We start from the raw sequence: 26,626 nt of genomic DNA on the forward strand, positions 1-26,626 counted from the left end.
ATTTTAATTTAATATTAAAAGGAGAAAAAAAATGTTATAAATAGAGTTTTAAAATTAAAAACAAATTTAAAATAACGTAAACTTAGTTTGCACCGAAGTTAGAATACCCTTGACAAATAAAAAAAATCTCATATAAGGGAATATCTTGATTCTATGGCAGCTACATCCTATATGGGTCCGATCTGAACAATTTTTTCGGAGGTTATACCGCTGCCTTGGACAAATTTCGTGAAGGCATCTCGTAAATTAAAATAATAGTTTTTGTAGCTATATTTTTTATTTAGCTATATGCTATTCCGACAATTTTGAGTTGTGATATTCAATGAAATCAAAAAAATATAATTTTTTAAATTTCAAATAATGCTCAAAGAAACTAGATAATCACATAATAATTTCAAAAAAAAAAAAAAAAATCCTTCAAAAATTATTTTGTATTGTTCTGAATATTAAATTAAATTAAATATTAAATCAAATCAAATTAAAAAATATGTACTTAATTTGTTAAATTTTTTAATTTTGGTTTCAAAGATACTATTTTCATCACACATGATATATACTTATTCCATAAACGTGGTGCTTATAATAGTGCCGCATTTATTTGCAAATCTTTTTATTTATTTGCTCGATGATATTTATTTTTATTTTTCGCTATTTTTACTTTGCGCACGTTTTTGAACTAAACACAAAAGTATTTTATTATTTTTGCAAATAGCTACGTGGGAATTTAAAGTATTTGTATTATGTTGTCATAAATTTAGAGGTTTGAATTTACAAGTATGAACAGAAAGTGGCTGCAGTGTTGATTTTTTATAGAAAGAGCTACGACGCCTTATCGTAATACATACATATATTCAAGTATAGTAAATTAAAAGTAAAGTAAAAAGCTAAACCCTTACACCAAGAAGGCAACGTCGATGACACCATAAAATATATATACTAATACCATATACATATAAAAATTATCAGCATGATGAACTGTGTTGATTTAGCTTTGTGCGTCTATCTATCCGTATATACGCAAACTAGCTCCTCATTCTGAGATATCGTTTCGAAATTTTGCACACGTCTGTTTTCGGCAACAAGCTGCTGATTTATCGAAATCATCGATACCAAAACAGTATTTGATATATGTAGCTGCCATACAAACTGACCGATCCAAATTGAGATACAAATATTTTTATACACTTTAATGCTATAAGAAAAATATCTGTGAAGGGTATTATAGCTGCGGTGCTGCCGAAATAAACTGTTATTCTTAAATTAAATATTATTACATGTTAACATACATCGTGAATCCCTCTATTACGCACAGTAAAAGAATTTTCTTTTTTATGCATAGTGTGTGCCACGTTTTTTAAAATACTCTTTCTGTATTCTTTATTGTTTTAATCGTTTTGGTAACAAAAAACAGGCATCTAGCAATCTATTTTTATAAATACACAAGCTGTCATAGAAATGTATACAGCAAAGTGGTAAAAAATTTATGTTAGTCTAAAAAACTGCAATGTCCACGAGATACTAGTCAGTCCGTTCCCACGACAGTCGGGTCTACGTAACGGACCCGGATTTTTATCCGGTCAAAGACTGTCAACAACAGTGTAGTAGCATTCCAAATCATATTCTAGGAAGTTCTTAAGATCCTATTGGAATGCGACAGCTCTCACCTTTTATTTTGACATTTTCATTTTACACAGACTTTAATTAATGAAATATATATGTATATAGTATAAGGTACGATATCTAGACTATTCAACTCGATATCCATTATTATTAAATATATAGTATTTAAGCCATTAGCTAGAATCTACCGGATTCTTTTGCATTAAAAGGTCACTTATAGAAAAGTAAATCCAAAACTGTGCTAGTATATTTCTTGACTTTTTTTTTTAAATGAATTTTGTGTGTACTTGGAATTTGAATAAACAAACGATAGAAAATTATCAACTACTTTTTATCAATTGTCAAAAAACGGTCGATATTCCGGCCTCTAGACTAGTGTACCCCCTTTAATGTATGAATACTTAAGGTAACAATACAGAAAGAGTTATGAAAGTACTAATAATTAGAATTGCTTTTGGAAGAATTTAATTTAAAATCTCTATTTAGTCCATTCTTGAGAGTATGAAAATGGTTACGGGTTTCATATGATTTGTTCAGTTCAATATTAAATTGAATGGAATTTGATTGAGTTTGTATACAATTTCTTATGCGTTGCTCCATTTCGATGTTCTCTTGTGTAAGTATGCTTTAAGAGCATGTGCCAGCAGAAGCATGATTAGCACAAGTGTGTTTACCACATATGTACATATTTACGTATGAACGTGTTTTTCACGAAAATGCTTCAAAATAATTGAATTTCAAAGTCATTCACGTGCTGCTTAAGCCGCAAACAACTTTCTTCTTCGAAAGTTTTCTGTTTCATATTATTACGCGCCCTATGGACTATCTTATAATATCAACGTGCGTTTATTGGATATATTTACGTTTTTGTATTACGTTTTTGTATTAATAATACACGTTTTTGTATTAATAACAAATAAACAAGGCTAAGTCGGGTGCAACCGAACATTTTATACTCTTGAAATTTGCAGGAATCAAAGTCAGGGAAATTCGTTAAGATGTAAAACGTCAACCAGAGGATCGGTATTTATATGTATGTACATATACTGTGTATAACTCATACTCTGACCGACATATTTATATGTAGTATATACAAAAAATGTTCCCTAGGTTTCATTAAGGTACCTCGCATACAATCACCAATCATATGGAGCAAAGTCTGCCGGATGTTCGAAAATCCTGGTAATAGTCATATGGGATTTAGTTCAAGTTTTCACCCAATTCGATTTATTTTAGGCACAAAGATATGATGATGTATGATGAGTAAAACACGGTCACTCATTTTGAGCTGACTCACAAATTGGCCGATATGCAGTATAAAATCACCAGGATGTCTGAAAAATTACAATATTATATGTATAATTATTGACCTTATTATTTTTAATATTAATCGTGACTATTGACTGACTAAACGGTATATTGTAACTGCACCGCTCTAACCAACTCCCTTACTATAGTCCTCAAATAAATTGCATCAGTTGCAAAAGGTAAAGAGAATGGTTTTGTTATCTTTACATCTGTCAGATGTAAACTTCAGAGAACAGATCTGTTCGATTTTTAGGAAACCGTAGAATGTAGTTAGAGTTAGCGTAGGGGTTATAGATAATTTGTTAGCCCTGCAAGAACATTTGTATAGGTTTAACAACCTTATAACTCTTACTTCGCTCTTTTGCAAAGTTCGAAGCGTTGATGTCTATCCATGTGATCCAAAAAAATTCTTTCAGAGCTAGATAAGTCATTTATTTGCTAATGCAACTGTAGAATCATCATTTCATATCTCCTGGACGTCAGAGCAGTTTCCTTGTTGTGAGAAGAAAAATTCCACACAATTTGAAGCTAACAGACTTATTTAAGGGATTACACGGGTTCCCTCGGATAAAAACCAGTATATTTTCAACAATTTTTGTCTCATATATAAAAGTAAATATATTAATAGAGTTTTTATTGTTACAAACAAACACTATTAACAAAGAAATTCTGAAATAAAAAAAAAACAATTTTAAACTCGGCCATTGCGACGCAATTTCCGTTGACCACAGGATGCGGCCGTGTTGGCAGGATAAGTCCTTACAGGACCATCTAAAGTGAGAAATACGTGTTTTAGTTAAAACCTTAACTTAGAACTTGGACGAAGGAAAAAGGGCTGAAAATTGGATTTTGGTCAGACATTTTCTAAAAATATTAAAATTTTAGTAAAAAATTGTTTTCAAATAGTTTTAATCGAAAATAAAGATCATTCGTCCATTTCTTTAAGAATTGTATCAAAGACCTGTGTAAAATTTCATGAAGACCGGTTGATTAGTTCACAAGAAATATTGCCAACCAACTTCAAAAACACAATTTCGAGAAAAACGCGTTTAAAGACGGCGCACTTAGCCTAGCATGCCTCGAGCTCACAAGTTCTCAAGGCTGTATCTCCGAAACTATTACTCGGATCAACTTGAAAGTTTCGCACAATATTCTAGAGATGTTGTACAATTTAATAAGACAATATAAAAAGTCGATATTTTTTAACCCGTAAACTCATGTAACCCCTTATTGGAGTTCTAATGTTATTTTAACTGTCTGAAGAGATTATTGTATATGTATAGTAAATCTGAAATTATCGATATCCCTTTCCTTTGCTATTTATTGCGACTATAGGCATAACTAAATCTGAAACCGATATATACTCGTACTATAATGGTCCGATTTCAGCGGATTTGGCAAATGACCAGCTTCTTGGTGTAAATAACGTCTGCGAAATTTCAGATCGATGTCTAAAAAACTCAGGGACTAACTTTCGTATATACAAATAGACAGACGGATATGGCTAAAACGGTGTAGATCGTCACGCTGATCATTTACCATATTTGTGTATTTTATACGGTCTCCTTCTGGGTGCTACACACTTCATAAACCATGTTCAGGTTATACGGAAACTATTAAATTCTAATGAAATATGACTCCTCTCTAGTGCTTTGTTAAGTGATAATATATTTTTAGTTTATTCTAATATTTAAATAAGCTGTTACAATATTGACTGTGATCAATATTAATCTAAGACTTCCTCGGCACATCTGCACATTAGAGTGGGTCGATGTTTTCTATACAATCGCGGTTGAGGAAATATTCTAGCGATCATTCTAAACAACTTTGCCTTACGGAAAAATGGGTCTAAAATCGGTTTTGAGACAGCGATTAAAAGACGTGGTTTATCTTTTACGGCCTATAAAAATTTCTTCGTCACTTTTTGAGATTTTCAAATGAAATTTAATATACATAAATACATGCATTTTGACATTATATTGATCATTTGTCGGAATCGGTTAGATCTAACAACTATATACATCACATATCTCGCTTATGTGCGATTATTCAAAGACAGATACGTGAGTTTATAGAAAAAATCGATCCGCTCTAATGTACATACATACATATGCATGTACATAAATATGAGTACATAAAAATATACATAAATCAAAATAAACAAAGCCGGGCGCGTTTCCTCCGAATATCAAAATGAAAATCACCTATGACATTGGCATTGGCTTAAGTGCAGACTACGCTACATATATGTATGTATGTGTGTAGATGCACATACATATATGCATTTACGATTAATATTTACATATACGGACATTCACGTACTCACATATATACAGACATATGTACATTTAACTTATATGCACTTATGTATGTGTTTCTCAAACGAAAACCTAGTCGCAAATGAAGGAAAAAATACGAAATCCGCCCACGCATTTGCACAAGCAACAACTATTTAATAACGGTAGCACGAGTATTGCCGTCAAGCTTAAAATAAACTACGCTCTCTCTGCGCTTGATCTTAGACTGCGCTCGTGCAAGGTGCAAAATGATAGTCTGCAGACTCTTGAATGAATCCACTTATGGATATATGTATATATGTATATATGTATATACATATAAGTACAAACACATCTATCCATGTGTACCATATATACAAATCGTACATACATATGTATGTACTTTTGTGCATTTCCATACTTAGTTGGGTGTATAGTCTTCCTGTCGTGTTCATCAACGGAACACCCGCCATTACACACACACTCATATTTTCTTAAGTACCAGCTAATCTTTATACACACACATACATAACATACTTAAGCACATACTTAAATTTAGTTGCTCGAGCACAATGGGTCACTAGAAGAGTTCGCCGTTTATTGGTGTTGTTGTTGTTTTTGAATGTTTGATAATGTAACCCTTTGGGGGTCACACATACATACAGACACACGAGTATGGAGAACATAATGCGCTAAGACCTATTGTGTATAATTATTAAAAGTACTTGAAAAAGTATATGAAACAAATTTTTGGATATTCGGCTGCTGATGGTTTCTCAGAATTTTTAAGTCAGATAACTTTTGTGTGTCACAGACTGACTAATCCCTACATTAATAAAGATGCTTCTCACGAGAGGCTTAGTATGAAGCAGTCCACCAACAAAGAAGCGTAGCAAGAAGAGTCGGCTTAATTCATCACGAGTCTACTTTAAATATGAAACAAAACGCGGCAGCTTCTAAGAACTACTTTTGATAATTATAGAAATTGCCATTGGTAATGCAATACGAAGGGTATTTTTTAGAAAGGGATAAAGAAAAAACATTAACTTCAGCAGCACCGAAGCTTTAATACTATACTCTTCCCATATACAAAAATTCTTTACAGAGACCTTGATTGATCTGTTTATATGGAAAATGTATGCTATAACTGGTTCGATATTGGCTGTTCCGACAGCGTGCAGCTTCTTGGAGAAAAAAAGAGACGTAAAAAATTTCAAGTCCAAGTATATATCTTGTGGGACTAGTTCATTTATACAAAGACGGACATCACAAAAACGACTCAGCTCGTCTATTAGTCCTTTAAATAGATTTTGACAAAAAAGCACTGGGAAATTGTAAATAATATGCAAAATTTTTAATTATTCACCAATATATATTTGGTCAGATGTAATACATTTATGAAAACGGCTTTTCCAGTCCTCGAAACACTTTTCATAAACTTTTTTTGGGATGGCCTTCAGCTCCTTCAGCGAATTTTGTTTTATCTCTTCGATCGACTAAGACCAGGTTCCGTGGAGCGGAAATTTCAGTGTGGGAACAAGAAAAAACCACACGGAGCGAAGTTTGAAGAATACGGTGGTTGATTGATGAAATATCATCAACATGGTTAAACATTACATTACCCTAAATTCGAGAGTGATTGTAATAAAACAAAATGTTCGATGTATCCACCTTTACTCCAATAAAATTATATACCTTTCCTAAAACCGAAGTAGTATTTCGAGACTATCACGTCTCTATAGAAGTGAATTGCTATATCAAATACTGTGTGGAAACCAAATTATTTTTAGATCATCGAGACATCGAACGACCCCCGTGACATAATTTTGATAAACTGATAATATTTCACTGGGGGGAATCACATCGCAGTAAATGCATTTGTGCATTTTAAAGCTCCGCTCCTGCCATATTTCATAATACGATTGTAATTCAAGTGTTTTTAGAAACTTCTTCAGTATTTTGTAATAATAATAGTGTAATAAATTTAAATGGATAAATTGTGATAGTTTTATGATGAACATTCTGTGACGAGGTGTGAATTTTACGATCGTCTCATATCTCTCCCACTTAATTTCACTAATTATTATTATTATTACTGCATATTAAATTTATAATTAAATTAAACACAAATGTTCTGCTCATAGAATTCTATCAACTTGACAGCGTGTCACAGCAAATCTGTAGGCACCTAACTAATTTTAATATCGTTCTTAAGGGCGCATGACTAGTAATTTAATAATACGTACAGGAAACGTTATTCAGATATCATTATTATACCCTGAAAAGGGTATCTTAAGATAGCTACGATGTTTGTACAACCAAAAGGAAACATCGGAGACCCTATGTAATATGTACATTGTGACAAAAAGGCACCCGGAGAAATTGTAATTAAATTCCCCCTTCCAAAAAATTTACGCTAAGTTGATAGGGTCTCTCATTCGAGGCTGTTGTTGCGTTGTCATTGGGGTGGTTTTTTTACGTGGTGGGTCCCAAACCCAGCGCACAACCCTATGCAGGGAATGTTTCGTCTTCTCACTTTAGCTCACCTTCAAACGGATGTTCTTAGGCTACCCAGAGGATACTTGGTCAAGGACCGGAAGTCGTGAGCTGTCTGAGTCATGGGTAAAAGAATCGTTTCTGGCCACTCCCAAGTGAATGGCGATCAGAAAACTTTCCTCACTTGCGTGAACTTCTACACATGACTCCATCCTCCTCCTCCATTGATAGGACTGTCCTTAATTACTATTCCAAATATGAGCGCTATCTATCGACCAGTTAGTTTAAAGCTGCTGCTTAAGTCGGTATATCTCAGAAGCGCATTGCGATTTTTACAAAGGATAAAAATATCGAACAAAGACTTTGCTCAACTTTGTATTTCTTACCAAATTTCGTGAGCGGAATCGTTGCGAATGTTGGAAAAGTCTTACGGTGGTACAATGCCTTCGAAGACGGTCGAGATATCGTTCAAGACTTGCTTTGTTCTGGACAACTGAAGAAAATAGTAAAATGTGAAGTATATGGTGCTTGAAAATCGTCAGGCAAGTGTGAGAGAGATGACAGGAGATCTCTCTCGCGAGACCGTTCGAACGGTTTTGGTGGATATTTTGTGTATGAAACGATTCGACCCGGTAAAGCTGATTTTATTTTTTAAAGAGTACTGTAAACAGGTTTTTGGACATTCTGTTATTATTATAAGAAATTTATGTTTAATTTCTATGCGGATGATCTTATTTGGTTAACTAGAAGCGTATTAATCTACGTTTTTAGCGCTCAAATGATAATTTGGAGTACTTATGTTCTTATTAAGACTTTGCTTAGTTTCAGTGTTGTTACAAAGTTGCATTTCAGTTAATATATGGTCACTCAAAACTCACTGTTCTTACCAACTAACCTTGTACTTTGACCAAGTTCATATGGATGGTAAGACTCTTCCATTAACAACAAAATGCTTACAAAGTATCAAGAAAGATAAAAATGCCTATACACAATATATATGTACATATATGAMAATGTATGTATGTATATATGTATGTAAGTTTCTAGATACCAAAGTGTTATTGCCTCTTCGGCCGCTATCTTCAATGTCAAGTTAGATACTGGCAAACATAGACTCATATACAAACATACTTATATTCTTACATACATACTTATGTATATATTTATTCAATAAAAAAGACGCTACCTTTCAAATACCAATTTAGTACGCACAATTTTTAATTAATTCCTAACTGATAAATATTTATCAGCATATTCTTAAATGCCATCGAACTACCGATGGTAGTATGTATATTGTATATGTATATGTGGCAGTCTTCTTGGATAGGTACAGCCGGCTTTTTACATCATTATGCATTAAGATCATATATACAAACATACATACTAGGGTGTCCGTTATTTTCCAAGATTATTTTTTTTTTTTACAAAGTTATAGGTGAAATATATAATATAAGAAAATTTCCATGTTATTTAAAGTGTTATAAATTTCGAGATTTCCCACTTTTTTAAAGAAAAAACATAGAAACTTCAAGTTTAATGGGGGCTCTTTATTATCATTCGAAAAACTACGCTTTGACACTGATTTTTTGAGGATTATCTCTTTCAAATGTTGGCCGCATCTACGCCTCAGATGGTCCATCCGTTGAGTCCAATTTTCAATGACCCGTTCGAGCACTTCGACTGGTAACTGGCGAATGACAGGCGTGATTTTCTGCTCAAAAGACCTAAATCGAAGCTGGATTGTCCGTATAGACTTTTGACTTTACATATCTCCACAGAAAAACGTTTATCGGTGTGATATCACACGATCTTGGTGGCCAATCGACCGTCCCAAAACGTAAAATTATCTGCTCACCAAAGTGCTCGCTCAATAAATCCATTAATTGATGTGATGTTTGGAATGTGGCGACGTCATGTTACGTTCTCACCGACTTTATTTTTGAAGAAATTTGGACCGATGATTCCTCCGGCCTACAACTGAACCGTATTTATATGGATGATATGACAGCACTTCAATATTTTCAGGTTCTTCCTCGTCGCAAATGCAGCAATTCTGTTTTATTTATATACCCATTGATTCAGAAATGAGACTCATCGCTAAATAAAATTTTCTCGAAAATATCGGATCTTCATTGAACTTTTCATGAACCCATAGAGCGAAGCAATGTTCTTGCACAAGTTGAATATTGTACGTTTTCAATTCAAGACCTCGACGTAAGTTGAGTTGTTCCTTACGTCAGTTCGAGTTGCTGCGAACGGCGCTGAATCGACTTTCCACTTTCTCCGTGTACACTTTTAGCTACGGCTGCTATATTTTCTTCACTGCATGCTGAACGTGATCTATTCGGTGGATTATTATCCAATAATGAAGGCTGAGTCTCAGGATGAGTGTGAGTGTTGCAAATAGTACGCTCAGTATATTCTTTACAGAACGTGAACTTTCATAATAAAGTTAAACAATTTGTAAAAGTAGTTAAGTTGTAAGTCTTTCCATGGATGAAATAATATGACACGACTGACACATGATCTGTCAAAAAAAGGCTATTGAAAAAAGTACCTCTGCTTGGTTTAAATTGGTCCTTGTTCTTGTGACAAACTGTAACTTCGGTGGCGTGTGAAAAAAAGAAAATCAAGTAGCGAAATAATGGACATACATACATACAGAYATACTCTTATTTGTTCTTTTTTATTGAGTTATATACTTATATAATCGCCAGCTATAATTAAAAAATCAATTTACTTATCTTATTAATTAAATTATTTATTTAATTTTCATTAGTACTATACACTTTCTTCATAGGCGCTTAGGCGGTTAAAGCCGAGTTAAGTTATTTAGTATTATACATATGTACATACATTCTACTATTATAATCAATGCGTAATTTATGGTCAAGACATTTGCGTCGTACACGTGTAGAATTACCTTCGATTTATCGACATATATATATGTATATTCACATATACTCTCTATTACATGGAGAAGTGGAGTTGACGAGCGGCAATGAATCTTGTACGCCAATAGATAATTTAGTAAACATTAGTTCCACAAAGCTAAAAGCTCCTCTTCATTTCTATTTTGCTTGAAAAATTTTATTTTTTTAAATTACATTGCCATTTATATGTTCATCAGTTAGACAATCCTTATATCATGCCCAACAGATTGCTAATTAATTAAATTAACGCCTACTTATTATCAATATAGCATAATGTTCAACCGATTTCAATTAACAAATTGACCAAAGTAGTGTTTAATTGACACTCAAATGATGTTAATGTTCAAATGCATCTCATGGATAGCAGTCATTTATGGTATCAGTTGTGTTAATTCAATTAATTCAGTGTGCAAATGAAATTATCAGCTTAATTGCTTTAGGCCTTTCATTTATTTAAATCTTGTTTTTGGTAGTCCCCAGTTGAATCTTAGAGGATTTTACTGCTTTGTTATGGTATTTTAGAAGTTTTCGATTAATGGGATTTTGTGAGCGTGGTAGTGGTTAGATTACACCCATCTACGAACTCGCCCTTACTTTCTTGGCAAGGAACACGTGTACACGTGCTCAGATGCAGTAAAATTCGTTTAAAAAACTCTTAAAAGATATACGATATAAAACGTATACCTCATACATTGGGACAAACTATAGTAGTCCGTGTCTTCTAGCAAAGAATAAAAGTTATCTATTGACTTCTGCTTGTTGACTTCTAGTAGTGTTAATTAGAACGCTACGGTTGATGCAATGTGCTAAAAAGCGTTAAGTCCAATTATAAGTACTTCTTTATTATGAATGGTGAGATAGAGACCGAATGGTCGAGAGCATGGAGTCATGTGTAGAAGTGCACGCAAGTGAGGAAAGTTCTTTTAGCGCCATTCACTTGGGGTGGTTAAAAACGATTCTTTTACATAACGCTCAGGCAGCACACGACTTCCAGACTTACAACAAGTATCCTCTGTATAGCCAAAAAAACATCCGTTTGAAGACACGCTATAAATAAGAAGACAAAACATTGCTTCCTAGGCTTATGCGCAGGGTTTGGAACAGGCCACGTAAAAACACCCACAATAAAAAGAAAAAAAAACGGCCTCGAATGAGATTTGCGGCTATAACCACTTAAGCGGTGTCTACGTCAATAAAGAAGAAGAGTAAGATATATGTAGATCGAATAAGGTGGTATCCTCTTCTTGAAAATACTTGCTTATTTTGAATCCTTTATTTGGCATACAAAAGTCGTCAGTTGAAGTAAATTTAAATAATAGCTTGTGACTTTTGCACTCAACAATAAAAAGACTAGATATTTTTCCAGTAAAAACTGACGATTTCTGACTACTACGGGAACATAGTAATTATGCATAACTGTCTCTATGTATTACTGTATATAAGTCTATTGTTAAGGTAAAAGCGCCGAGTTTCCAAACTTGCGTAATCTATTCTAACATTATCACACTCAATTTGTCTTAGCAGTCTTGTGTTTAAATTTTCCATATGTCTAGTATATAATATATAGATATATTAGTATTGTATATCCTTAATGGCGTATTGCACGTGAGTGGTCATACTTGCACTCAATTGGCACATTTTGCATAGGATCCCAACACACATTTGTAGATAAATACATATAGATATGTATGTATATACTCTATATCTGGTATATGATATCCGCGCGACAATTGATCGTGGAGATTACACATATCTACTATAAAATGGGTTAATGCACCACCACTATGGTCGCTGAGCGGTTAAAAGCTTAAGTTGCTGGCAAAAATTATTGGTATGATGAATGATGACGGAATGTCTCAAATGCCGGCAAAGTCCGCGTGACAAGCATGTAGCTTTCTTCATAGCGTTGGCTGACGCATGCCGCGCGTCAGCGTCAGCGCATAAATTAAAACGAAGGGTTTCACACATAAATATATATGTGTTTGTATATAATAAAATAGGTAAATAGTAAGCGTAAATATATAGCCATAAATAAACGGTTTAATGGACAGAGTGGAAAAGTTAAGAGCGCAAGCAACATGATATTTCCTTAGAACTTGTAAAATTACTTCCAATTAGTTTATTCAAATGTCATATTAGTGAACTTAAACACACAGTGAATGGAAGTGGAGTGCTAAGTTCAAGTGGCTGCAGTTCTTTGGAGACAGGGCACTTTTCCGGCAGTTGATTTGGTGTTTAAAGTCTACAGGTAATCAAAAATTTAACTTAAGTATCATAAATCTTATGACAAATTACTCAAACCATTGCTCGTGAGAAAGAATTGATCTCTTTCTTTGAATTTGAAAATATCTCCGAAGTTTCACGCCTTCTATATTCCTACTGGGTAACTTTTACGCGCCAAATCACACACGAGTAGCCGTATTGGGTTTAATGGGCTACCAAATTTAGGCAAAGCTATCGGAAACGATTTTCAAATTTACATTGGTGATTTGTAAAAGCTTTACTCACAGATAGCTTTGTGATGGACAAAAAAGTGCAAGTTGGTAGCAAGCTATACCAAGCTAACCCTATGTACGAATATGGTTATTACCGGACAAAGAAACTTCTGACTCTTTTAATAGTCCGACAAAATTTTCGATAATTTCTAATACTTACTTCCTTCGATTAGCGTTATTTCATTTATAAAAATCGCTTCTAATTTATATCAGATAGTCATTATGATCGTGTTAGAGCGTGACCCCTCAAGCCAGCCATACTGAATAAATCGCTAAATGGCGCCCCAAGATCCGGGTATTATGTTGTATCCTAAGCAACCCATTGTTGAATTATATTCTTAACCTGACCTCCCTACCTCTAATTCGATGCTGTTTTCTTCTTTTCCCCATCTCACTTTAGTTCGTCCTCAAACGGATGGTTTTTGGATACCCAGAGGATACATGATCTAAGACCGGCAGTCGTCAGCTGCTTGAACCACATGTAAATGAATCGTTTCGGTTCACTCCCAAGTGAATGGCGTTCAGAGAACTTTCCTCGCTTGCTTGAACTTCTGTACATGACTCCACCCTCCATCATATACTGCATGACATATGTATTTTTCAGAAGCGTTCAAAAAGTTGGTACATCACTGGATCATCGTAAATCGAACAAAAATGAAACAACATTCTGAAAAAATACCAATTTTTTCCAAATTATCGTTTTTCTCTTGTAAGATAAGTACTTATCGAACCGTCCTCTTATGTACAATGTATAGAACGTAACTTTGTGTACATTGCATTTCTATTACCGCATTTAACCGTCCATTGTTTACTTTCCGGTCTGGAAAATTTATAGAATCGTTTACTTTATCTGATTTTAATTTTTTTCCGTAAAATATGGAATCGTGTTCGAAAATGTAAATACTTACTTCATTATATGGGTTTTATCCCGCCAAATTCTGCTGGGTGCCTCTTTCCATTCGAGATTAATTGTTTTCTTTGGATAATATTGTTGCAAACATGTTGGACAATGAAAGTGCACTTCCACTTCTATTCATTAATTGTACTCTTATGTAAATTTCAATATACCTGTGTCAATACGGATAAAGCAAGCGCTTGTATTTGTAAACGAAAAACAACAATACTTTATTGCACAATGCATATTTCAAGTTAAATTGTGACTCGAGAAAAAACAGCCACAAAAAAAAACTTGGTGTTCCGGTTTTTCGTATATTTTCCGCATTCATACCCCTTGTCATACTAACTGGTATGAATTGGTTATATTATAGTTATGAATTCTTAATTTACTTATGCAATTAACAGTAAAATAGTAGTTAGATTTTTGCTCATCTGTTAGTGTAAACGAATTGAATTTCAGAGAACCTTAACTCATTTTTGTAAATAACTTCCACTGTGTCTCTAAAACTATGAAATTGTTGTTAACGAAACCCATTTCGGGTATATAAATTTCGTTTTTATGAAGTAATATAGTCACACCCACAAACCGGTATTGTTCGAAAAACTAAAAAGTGTTATAATTTAGTAATCAGTAAATCAATTATAAGGGAACTATAACTGTCGGTGTAGACACCGCTTACGCGGTTAGAGCCGAGTTTACAACAGCGCGCCAGTCATTCTTCCTTTTTGCTGTTTGGCGCCAATTGGAGTTTCCAAGTGTAGTCAGGTCCTTCACCACCTGGTCCTTCCAACGTAGTGGAGGTTTTCCTCTTCCTCTGTTTTCCACCGAGGGTACTGCGTCGAATATCCTCAGAGCTGGTGTGTTTTCATCCATTCAGACAACTGGACCTAGTCAACGTAGCCGCTGTCTCTTAATTCGCTGAACTATGTCAAACATGAAAATGTTGGATTCTTGTCAAATCAAATTTGATCAGAATGTACTAAACTTGACCACATAACTGAATTTTAGTGCGCTCGGAAAAACGACAAAGAATGCTACGGCGATCAACAGTAAAATGCGTAGCCCAGCTCTGACGTTCGAGGGAAGCATGCGATAGAAAGACTCGCTGGAAGAGAGGGGCGGGGAGCTTTACGGATGGAGCAAAGCTTTCGGGTCGGGTTAGTGGAGGAGTGCAGTTTTAGACTTCCTGACTGCTGCAGTTTTTTCTCAAGCGGTGGTGGCTGCGATAACGTTAGTAGTAGATTTATATACGGAGCAGATAACATCCTCCTTCAGAATGGTGAATATCTACTCTAATAGTAAGCGTTATTGGGCTTGAATTCGGTGACTGTATGCATATTTCCAGTACTGAGCCGGTTTTGGTCTTCCTTTTGGTTCACTACTGGAATTTTGGCCTCAAACCAAATCTGGTCGGTCGTTGATCGATTACCAACAGCTGTACAATCGCAAGGCGCCACTTTTCACACATCGCATCAATTAATGGATTTATTGAGAGAGCACTTTGGTGAGCAGATAATTTTCGGTCACCAAGATCATGTGATTTCACTCCATTAGACTTTTTCCTGTAGGCATATGTAAAGTCTAACATCTCTACGGACAATCGCGCTGCGACTCAGGCCTTAAAACAAGACATCGCGTGTCATTCGCAGATTACCAGTCGAAATGCTCGAATGAGTCAACGAAAACTTAATTCAACGGATGGATCATCTGAAACGTAGCTGCGGCCAACATTTGAAAGAGATAATCTTCAAAAAATAAACGCCAAAGAATGAAATGCTTTTGTATTTTGCTCTAAAAAGTAAGGAACCTCGAAATGGATCGCCATTTAGTTCGTTCATTTTTTGGGCAAACCGCGTATTTTTCCATATTTTTCTACCTTTGGACTCAACTTCCAGAGAGATGAGATCATTTTCTTCTGAATTGTCGTCTAATTAATCAATCGTTTTGCAGCATCGAGTATTTTCAGATCCAATTTTTTAATAATTTGCTCTCCACCAGTACTATAAGTATATCTCTAAATAATCGAACTTAATCAGCGCCCATCATACTCGTAGTCTAGTGGGTCAAGTGTATCTCGTTGGTTGTAAACCCGGTTGTTAATTTGTCTCGCTCATTAAAAAACGGCTCATAAAAAACATCAGCAGCTCATTGAGTTTATTAGCGGAAAATTGTGGAAGTATTCATAATATGGGTGGAAACTCTACTGAAACTTTAATGTGTTCTTGTTGTTATTACGAACTCATTGTATGTACATATGTACATATATGTATATGAATAGGCAAAGTGTAAGCACGGCTTAGTGAAGTTAAATAATTTTGAAGTAGTTTTTGTTTTTTGCTTTTTTATTTGTTTTGTTTCTAAGTGCCACAAATGAAACGTGATAATGCAAAATATAAGACAAAACCAACTATTCAGGTATTCATGTTCAACGGCAAATAATTGTGAGTTCAAAACGTGAGTGCATTGGCGCTTGAATGCTGTTTTTAATGATGATGAAGGTTTTAAGTATTTTTCGCCACAACTACCATTTGCATACCTACATTACAAAAGGTTTCTATAATTCCACATTTCAATATTTAATCTTCATTTCTCTTTAATTGCAGACAAATTGTAATACCGTTAACATTTAAGCCATCAAGTAGTAAAAATTTACTTTTAAGAAAAATATGTCTGATCAGTCATCCATCGAAATGAGTTCAGTCGATCGTCCGGTAAATCGTTTCCAGGTGAATCCTGTGAATCACAAAGTGAACAGTGAGACAGTGAAATTGGAAGTGCCACAAGAGGTCTATCGTCGTTTACTCAATAGTGATGGTGAGCCATTGGAGGATGATACTTTCAATGAGGACGCTACGGAAATTTTAAATAAACAGAATTTACAACGAACACAACGGTAAGTTTAAGTAGCACTTTGGTATACAAATTTTCGTAAAACCTTCCGACTAGATTGGTTCTATGACTTTGTGTAACTAGTGTTTCGCAGGTCCTCAAGTTATACCCGAGTATTCCTTTGCCTTCGTGGCATAATATATGTATATTCTCGGCAGCCTTATTCTGCACCGTTAAGCGGTCATATCCATTTGCAAATAGTAAAAACACGTTTTTTCTTGAATTTTTTTTAAGAGGCATATTATTTACTTTACCGACTTTAATGTACTTCATTAATCGGTTATTCATTTCGGAAGAAAATTGGAATACCTCAATCCCATAGCATTATATACGAGTAAGCAGATGCTCGGCACAACATGGTGGCTCTCTCCCTCCCTCATGCACTGGTGCTACACAGCTATGGTTAGATCAGTTGCGCTCTACGGTGCAGGTGTACGGAAATCTACTTGCTGGAAGCCAATGGAAAGGGTCAAGAGCCTCGCTGCCCTGTGTATAACGGGAGCTTTAAGAACAACTCCAACGGCGGCTCTTGAACTGATTCTGATGGACGATGGAGTTGCTGCGGAAATATACCGTCCAGAGTTACGCATTAGGCAATCTTTCAAGTTGCCGGACCACCGCAATATTTTTCAAGCTGAGGTCTTTGCTATTGCGAAAGCCGCGGAGCTGGTCTCTAATGCACTTGCAGGCAAATCCAGAGTCCACATCTACGTAGACAGCCAAGAAGCAATCAAGGCAGGAACCTCGTATCGCATATAAGCCAGAAGTGTCTTGGGAAGCAGGGCAGTGTTGCCCAGGAGTAAGCAACTTCACTTCTACTGGGTACCAAGCCACAAAGGCATCGAAAGCAATGATAAAGTGGACGAGATTGCCATGAATGTTGTACGGCTAATATCCGAAAACGTGATTAAAATTGGGAAATCCATGCATTGTCTATGCGACGACCGGAGCATGGAAAAGAAAATCAAAACCCGATGAAACGAGCTAACTGGGTGTAAAACTGCAAGAGTCATGCACAAAAAACAGTAGATCGAAAGATACCTATACTTCCACGAAAGATTTTCTACATAGCCGCAATGGACCCACTTTTAGATGCGGTCTCCATTCCTTATCATTTATTAACAATGTTTGGGGAGTATTATATTATATAGCTAGAGTAAGAACAATCACAACAACATGAAAAGCGTATGATCCTTGTGTCTTATAGACATTATCCTCCAGTTTGCATTGCGTTCTATAGCAACAAGTTCACGAGAGAATCAAGTGAGTTCACAAAATTTCCCTCGATGCCTCAGAGGTTTGGCACTCATCTTCATGCCAAGACTCGGGGTTAAGTTTTTGGAGAACTTGGAACTAAACTTCTCAGTACTGTTTGCACTGATGGATATTTCATTGCTTTATTGGCTATTTGGGTAAATGGTGAACTTTTTCAAATTATGTTGATGCGTAATCTCTATAATTAAAATATTAAATAGTAAATGTATCTTGTATCATGAAAGGATTTACGCATGATTCACAATTCAGAGTAAATCATTACTTTTTTGAAATTTATTTTTCATTGAACATAAAAAAACTTGACCAAAAACTTGCACCGTCATTGTACCTAAAAGGATCGACAAAATTGTGATTAGTCAAACTTCCAAGTTTTTTAAGACTTTGAAAGGCAGTTTTGAATTAAACGGACCACCATGCCTTAGGTATATAACAGAAAATCGGAAAAAACAGTTGAAAGTGGCTACAACAGACTCAAAGACCCGATTTGTTCTCCTGTCCTGAAGGGTACTACTTAGATATTTTATGTTATAGGGTTATTTGAATAATATTATTCAAAGAACAAACGTCTAAGCTGAAGCTAGTACAAATCCTCACTGAATAATTCTTATTAACTTTAAAGAATATATATTATACATATAATATTATTATGTATCAGTAATAAATATAATAAATTTCTTGATTTTCTACCAAAGTCTAATTATTTTCTTCTAAAAATAGGCAGTCTATTAAAAGCAGTTTTCGTGATAAAGACAAACCCTCGAGATTCAAGGATTCACAATCGCAAACAACGCGATTTCAAGTCGCGCCACCAAATGAAGACGACTCTGACGACTCCAGTGGCAGCAAGGAGGATCGTGAATTATTGGACAATGAATATGACACGAAATATGGCAAAAGCTTTCGGTGAGTTGAAATCTATATAATTGAATCCATATTTGATAGAAGTATGTATRTATATATAATATTTACATTTTCTTGCAGACACTTCACACGCGAAGCTTTGCCTCGTCTGGATAACTATCGAAACATCATGTCCATACAAGCCGCCTATCGGCCCACACTTGACGAATTGCACAACGCAACGCTTACCGGAAAGGTAAATTTTCGAATTCGAAATAGTTCGCACTAAAATATCCACAGTTTAGTGATGCACTGGCATGCTTTATAACTTACATAAGCACCATTGTAATTGAATTCATCTATAATTGTGTGCATCTTTTGAAGTGCTCGATATTCTTCTTATATTCTTATTGTTGTTGCTGCTCTTTTACTATTTCTAATTGGTTTAGTGGGTTCAGAATTGTTGCATTTCTCACTGTAACCCCTGTAATTCAATTACATGACAGATAAGATTCCCTGAACATATCTTCGTATATACACTTATGCATATATACATTTATGGCAGAAATATACTATGTGCATTTACATTCCGTTGCCGTGCGAATGAATATGAGCTGGGGCAATTACGCCCAGCACAAAAGCCATTCATAATTTAATTAAGACCAATTTTTAATTGATGCGTCATTTAGTGAATTTCAATGCGCCATTTTGGCCTTTGGGCGAATGTTTTTCAAATGCTATGACAAATCAAAAGCTCTAATGTGGTCTGTAGCTGTTTGCTTTATGTACCCTGAGTCGGGAAAAATTGAGTTTACTATGAAATTTGTAACCAGAGGGAAACGTTTAGACCCTAGGATAGGTTAGGTTAGGTTAAATGGCTGCATTTGAACTGCTATATGTAGTCTTTTGTGAAGAAGAACTGCTGTGTTCGAACTTATAAATTAGCAAAACGCTTTGTAGTCAATACAAATTTGTGCAGGCATTTAATTTCCACTCTCGAAAGTTCGGTGGGATGTTTGAAGTCTTGACCTCCCCAACGCGACACAGTCAAGAACTTCCTTCTTCTGTTGACTTGTTTCCACCTCATCTTCTTTCACACAGCTTCTGCAAATGGCATCTGCGAAAATTTCCAACCTTACAGCATGGACGCCAATAGGACAATAGCCTGTTAAAAACCCCACAACTAGGGAGAGGCTAGCTTTACTGAGCGCAAGGGGATAAATAGATCTCCTGAGATCGATCTTGGGCCAAAAGGCTTTTGCGACAACGCATGTACCGATGGTGGCTCAGCGCTTCACCGAAACTCAGTAATCTAGTAGTAGAATACAAGAGGATACAGGAGCACTGACTCGCTCCCATTCTACCCAGAGCTGTTCTAGGGTGCCTTTACTTGTTAGCTCATCAGCTTTGCGATTTCCTGCGGGTCCGCTTTGGCCCGGCATCTGTAATAGTCTTATTACAAAGCCACTGGATACTTCTGATAGCGAGTTTAAGCTCCCCTCGACTAACCTTGAATGAATCGTCACTTTTTTGAAGGATGCTGGCTTGAGCAGCAGACCTACTGCTGCCTTAACTCTATGAAATATAAAAATATAAACGATCAGCGTGACTGGCTGTCTGTATATACACGAACTAGACTTGCTCAGACTTGCTAATAAATTATATATATTAGTTAATTAATTCATATTTCCATTCCACAGAGTGCCAGCTTAAATCGCAATCAGGATCCGGAAGCGGGCAATATGAATGGTGTGCTTAAATTCGGTTGGATTAAGGGCGTTTTAGTCCGTTGTCTACTCAACATTTGGGGTGTTATGCTCTTTCTACGTCTCAGCTGGGTCGTAGGCCAAGCTGGTGTAATAGAGGGCTTCATATTAATTTTGACGACCACAGTAGTTACCTGTGTAACGTCGTTATCAATGTCGGCGATTAGTACAAATGGTGTTATCAAAGGGGGTAAGTAAGAGTGTATGGAAATACTTGAAATTAGTATAAGATTGGCTGAAAGGTAAAATTTTCAGCTGATTTGAATATTTTTTTTATGTTTAATGTATGATTTATAAAAAAAAATGTAAAAGGGTTGCCATATTTGGAAAATTTTAAGTGAAAAAAATATATAGTGCAAAAAATTACGACTTATTAATGATGTTAAGACGATTTAAAATAAATAATATCTTGGCAGTGTTGCCATCTGTTTAGAAAATTTTAGTCGACAAAATTTAAAAGATAAACGAATTATTACAATATGAGTATGAAAACAACGAGATTTGAAGGGCAAATATTTTTGCGTTGCCACCCGTGTGTTTATATACATATATTATATTATTTGATAAATACATATACATATATGTAATTCCTCAAATTTTTTTCAGGTGGGACATATTATATGATATCCCGTTCGCTGGGTCCGGAATTTGGCGGTTCCATTGGTCTTATTTTTTCGCTCGCGAATGCCGTGGCCTGTGCCATGTACGTGGTGGGCTTCTGTGAATCTATGTTAGATCTGTTGCGCAGTTTTGGTCTCAGCATTGTTGATGGCGGTATTCAAGATGTGCGCATCATTGGTTGCATAACCATAACCATACTACTTGTTATTGTTGTCGTCGGTATGGAATGGGAGGCGAAGGTGAAAATTATTGGCAAAATTATTCTAAGCTTATGCCGGAATGATATTTTGTATTTTTAAATTACTTCAGGCACAACTTGGTTTACTGGTCATACTGTTGGTAGCTATAGGCGATTTCCTGATCGGTTCGTTGATAGGCCCGAAGAGTGACGTTGAAAAGGCTGAGGGTTTTGTCGGCTATAACTGTGAGTGTAAAGTTTTGTTATTTTTGTATGAATTATTCTTCATTGTTTTTATCGTTTAGTTACAATCTTCAAAGAAAATCTTCTTTCTGACTATCGAAAGGAAGATGGCGTGCAACATGATTTCTTCTCTGTCATTGCTATTTTCTTCCCGGCCGCTACGGGCATCTTGGCTGGTGCTAATATATCTGGTGATTTAAAGGTAAATTCATTTTTGTATAATACTTTATGAGTAGTTAATACGTAAATAATTGTATGATTTTTAAATAAATGAGTTAGTGGATTGCCATATTTTAAAAAATGTTAAACAAAAAGGTACAAATATGGCTTAAAATAAATAAATTTAATAAGTTTAAGTCAGTTTAAAGGTGAAAATATTTTTTAAAATTGTTGCCATATGTTTCAAGAATAAAATCAAATAAAATTTATAATATAAGCGAATTATTACCAGAAGAGTAAATGTAAAACTAAAGAGGTTGGTGGAGACAGCTAATGACTCGAGATGAGCTGCCACTTGTTTCCAATTTTGTATTAACTAATTGCAAAAGTATATATAATATATTAAGCGTTGCCATATATTTAAAAAGATATAATTTTTAACAAGCAAAAAATCATGATAGAATAATTCATAATGAATTTGCTTACAATACAAAACTCGAGTTCGGAAACATTTTTTAAAACTTGATCATTTACATTATTGTTGTTATTGTAATATTTTTAACCATTATTTTACTTATTTTTAATTTATTTATTTAATTTTAATTTATTTAATTATTTTTTATATATTCATATTTTATTTTTTTTTATATATTTTTTTATTTGTTTCTATTTAGGATCCACAAAAATCAATACCAAAGGGAACGCTCTTGGCTATTTTAATATCAACCGCAACTTATCTCTTAATGGTCCTCGTTTGTGCTGCCACAGTGGCAAGAGATGCCACCGGATATTTGGGCGACATGGCAAATGGCTCCTTTGCGTTTTTGAACTGCACACCAGGTTAGTTAAAAATTAAATTAGAAAATTTTAAATTTTAGTTTGAAAATTTTAAATATTTTTTTATTATATTCAATATCTTTTTAATATATTCAATATTTTTTTTTTTAATATTTTCTATACTTTTCAATATTTTCAATATTTTTTAACAATATTACCGCATTAATTCCAGGTGAATGCAATTACGGTTTACAGAATTCATTTCAAGTTATTGAACTTGTTTCCGGCTTTGGACCACTGATCTATGCCGGCTGTTTTGCGGCAGCCATTTCATCCGCCTTAGCCAGTTTGGTCTCAGCCCCAAAAGTATTCCAGGTAGATCGGGAACATTTTACATAATTCATACGCCAATAGTTTAATTTGGGTTATGTCATTCTATGTAGGCGCTGTGCAAAGATGAACTCTATCCGAAAATCGCGTGGTTCGCCAAAGGATACGGCAAAAACAATGAACCCTTCCGTGGTTATGTGCTGACATTCATCATAGCTGTTGCGTGAGTCCTACTTTTATTATATTAATATATATTATACCAATATTTTTAAAAGTATTTATTTATAACAATTGTTCTCTTACATATGTCTCTCACCTTACAGCTTCATTTTAATCGGTGAACTCAACTTGATTGCGCCGCTCATTTCGAACTTCTTCCTTGGCGCCTATACGCTCATCAATTTCAGCACTTTTCACGCCAGCTTAGCTAAGCCGGTTGGCTGGCGTCCAACTTTTAAGGTACTCACATACATATTTTCTCCAAATATTAAAACTCCAAATTAATGCTATACTCTGTTCCACTCTCTCTCTCTCTCTCTCTCTCTCTCTCCCTTCAGTACTACAACATGTGGCTAAGTTTAATAGGTTCAATACTCTGTGTGGCCGTTATGTTCCTTATTTCATGGGTAACGGCACTCATCACTTTCGCCGCTGTATTGGCGCTATACTTAATCGTCGCGTATCGCAAACCCGATGTTAATTGGGGCTCCACAACACAAGCGCAGACATACAAGAATGCGCTGATGTCAGTGCAGCAGCTCAATAATGTTGAGGAGCATGTGAAGAACTATAGACCACAGGTAAAATATAATTACAGTTATATAGTTGGATGATTAATGCTAACTTTTTATAAACAACTAGATCTTAGTGCTGTCGGGTTTGCCGAATACACGACCTGTACTTGTGGACTTCGCTTATATGTTGACGAAGAATCTGTCGCTACTCGTTTGTGGACATGTGCTGCGTGGTACGAGCTCTCAACGTTATAGAAATTACTTACAAGAACGCGCCACAACGTGGTTCCGTAAACATCATGTCAAGGGCTTCTATTCACTCGTGGATGGCGAAGATTTGGAGGCAGGTGCGCGTGCTTTAATGCAGGTGAGTGGCTAAAATGCTTGATAATTTTCGGTTTTTCAAGGGTTATGCCAGTCTAGAGCCCTTAAATAGAGCTAACTTTGGCAAAGTATATTTGTCAGCCCGTGTGTTGTTGCAAGATCCTTTTGGTCCAAGGGCGATCGTAAGTAAACCAGTTAGCACCTAATAAGACTTGTGGAGGTTCCAACAGGTTGTTGTTGTAGCAGTAAAATTCTGCCGAGTTTATAGTCCTTGGTCAGATAATTAATCCGGGCGCTCACATTGTAAGATTGAGTCTCATACCGGATGAAAACAGTGGAAAAAAAATAAGACGAGGTGGAAACATCTCAATACTTTCTCCTTAATCGCCTTTGCGAAATCAAGGCCTAAACTCTTGAGAGCAATATCAACGCACTTTTTTAACTTTTAGGTTCGAACAAAGGATTGAGGATAGCCATCAAACCTAACCTAATCTAACCTCACGTAACTAAGCCAAAAGTTTCGACTTCGATACTTCGACAAGAAAAACCCAGTTTTTCAGCTTTCTACCAATTGAATAATGGTATTAGGAGCCCAGAAAATTGTTTTTTGTTTTGTTTAGACTGACCTAATCCCCTAATATTTCTTCAAATTAAATTTTAATCCCATTATTTCTTTTATATCCAAAGGCCTCTGGTATCGGGAAACTAAAGCCGAATATTCTGCTTATGGGCTATAAAAATGATTGGCAGACATGCGATAAGAAGGACTTGGATCAGTATTTCAATATAATGCACAAGGCGAGTAAAACATTTAAACAATAATATTCGCAAATCAAACTTATTACTTTAAAAAAGTTATTCACTTTCGCCGTTATATATTTTTCAGGCTTTGGACATGTATTTATCCGTTGCCATTTTGCGTTTACCGAATGGCCTTGACTGTTCGCAGATTTTGGGTGACGAAAGTAGTGCCGCCAAAAATGTGCACGACATACCACGCACGCTGCAACCGAATGAGAGCTCGGCCGATTTGATGTCCGCCGATAGAAGTGTGCAGAATGGTCTAAGCGGCAGCATGGACTCGCTAAGTCGCAATGTTTCACAAGGTAGCTTATGGCTCTATAGCGCCAAGTCACTGACTCATTAGTAAATGCTCATTATTATCACGTGTATAGTTATCTGCGCCGCACATATTTGTTATATAAATATATAATTGCGAATGTAAATTTGCATGTGCGAGTATTTATTTTGATAAGAATGCCACTACGACAATATTTAAGCTTGCTAGTTTATAGTTTAACGACTGATGAAGGCGCAAAAGCAAATATTAGTTACTGTCTGCTGATTTACATAAATAGAAAATATATTAAGTGGGATCGCGTTTAATAGATAGATTTTATTAGACAAAAAAAATAAATAAATAAAAATTAAAAATAGTTCCATTAAAAATAGCATACTCGTATTAGGCTTGTAAGTGACTTACAAACGAACACTCGCTAAATGGAGTATAATGAGTGAAACAAAAATAGTTTTATTAGGAAGGGGTTGTTTTTAGGGTGCAATGTTCAAACTTTTTAGTATTAGTAGTCTGAAATAGCTTCTAAGCGAGCAGCTAATGAATGTTCCTTAAAAAAACAAAATGAATTTAAAGCACGAATTCAAACTCGGCTATATTTTCTAAATTCAGAATTAAGATTAAAATTCGGAGATAAGTAATTTTGCATAGAAAAAAGAGATATTGTACTGAAATATTGCACACGTCATTTTCTCCTCAAGTGGGTAATTTTTTGACGAAATCGCCAATATCGGAGTACTATAGCATATAGCTGCCATACAAACTGCCCGATCCAAATCAAGTTCTTATTTGCATAACTTTTGTATTTGACGAGATATCGTAACGAAATTTGTGATATATAATTGTCTAAAGTAACACTACAATCTCTGAAGAAATTGTTTCGCTCGGAGCACTATAGCGTATGGCTGTCGTACAAAGTAAACGATCAAAATCAAGTCCTTACATAGAAAACTTTTTTATTTGACAGCATATCTCTACGACCCTACATTAGTGTTTAAAACAACACAACATTTTCAGAATATATTGCCCAAATCGGACAAGTATCGCATATAACTACCTACAAACTGACTGGTCAAAATGAAGAAAAACATCTATTTATACCTTTTTATGCCACAAAGAAAAATAAAATAATTTTGAAGGGTATTATAGCTTCGATCCAACCGAATATAACATTTTTTTTTGTTTTTAATTTCTTCAAGTTAACGTCTTTTATTGTTCGTAATTCCTTCGGATAAATTGTATAAGGCTATTAAGCTTACAAAAGATGAGATCTGCTATTAATATCGGAGGAGTTTTTAACTGAAAACACTAAAAATCAAGACAAAAATGATTTTTAATTTTATATTTAGACTACTTATTTTTTTTTTAATTATTTTTAAATTCATTTTA

The 26,626-nt window shown here is 35.0% G+C and overlaps 1 protein-coding gene across 1 annotated transcript in view; it reads left to right on the forward strand.

Moving 5' to 3' along the window:
• The window catches only part of LOC108976800 (bumetanide-sensitive sodium-(potassium)-chloride cotransporter), a gene marked incomplete in the record, with an annotated part of 32,130 nt that overhangs the window by 1,693 nt on the left and 3,811 nt on the right, over nucleotides 1-26,626 (forward strand). The window contains 16 exon segments of the mRNA XM_018946151.1: nucleotides 12,708-12,881; nucleotides 16,630-16,919; nucleotides 18,908-19,093; nucleotides 19,172-19,286; nucleotides 20,731-20,986; nucleotides 21,403-21,656; nucleotides 21,727-21,841; nucleotides 21,901-22,040; nucleotides 22,672-22,837; nucleotides 23,007-23,149; nucleotides 23,218-23,327; nucleotides 23,428-23,563; nucleotides 23,662-23,904; nucleotides 23,966-24,205; nucleotides 24,850-24,960; nucleotides 25,049-25,268. Of these exon segments, the coding sequence (XP_018801696.1) occupies nucleotides 16,693-16,919; nucleotides 18,908-19,093; nucleotides 19,172-19,286; nucleotides 20,731-20,986; nucleotides 21,403-21,656; nucleotides 21,727-21,841; nucleotides 21,901-22,040; nucleotides 22,672-22,837; nucleotides 23,007-23,149; nucleotides 23,218-23,327; nucleotides 23,428-23,563; nucleotides 23,662-23,904; nucleotides 23,966-24,205; nucleotides 24,850-24,960; nucleotides 25,049-25,268 (2,662 nt within the window).

This window comes from Bactrocera latifrons, unplaced genomic scaffold (assembly GCF_001853355.1).
Source record: "Bactrocera latifrons isolate USDA-ARS-PBARC rearing strain unplaced genomic scaffold, ASM185335v1 scaffold_8, whole genome shotgun sequence".
Classification (NCBI taxonomy): domain Eukaryota; kingdom Metazoa; phylum Arthropoda; class Insecta; order Diptera; family Tephritidae; genus Bactrocera; species Bactrocera latifrons.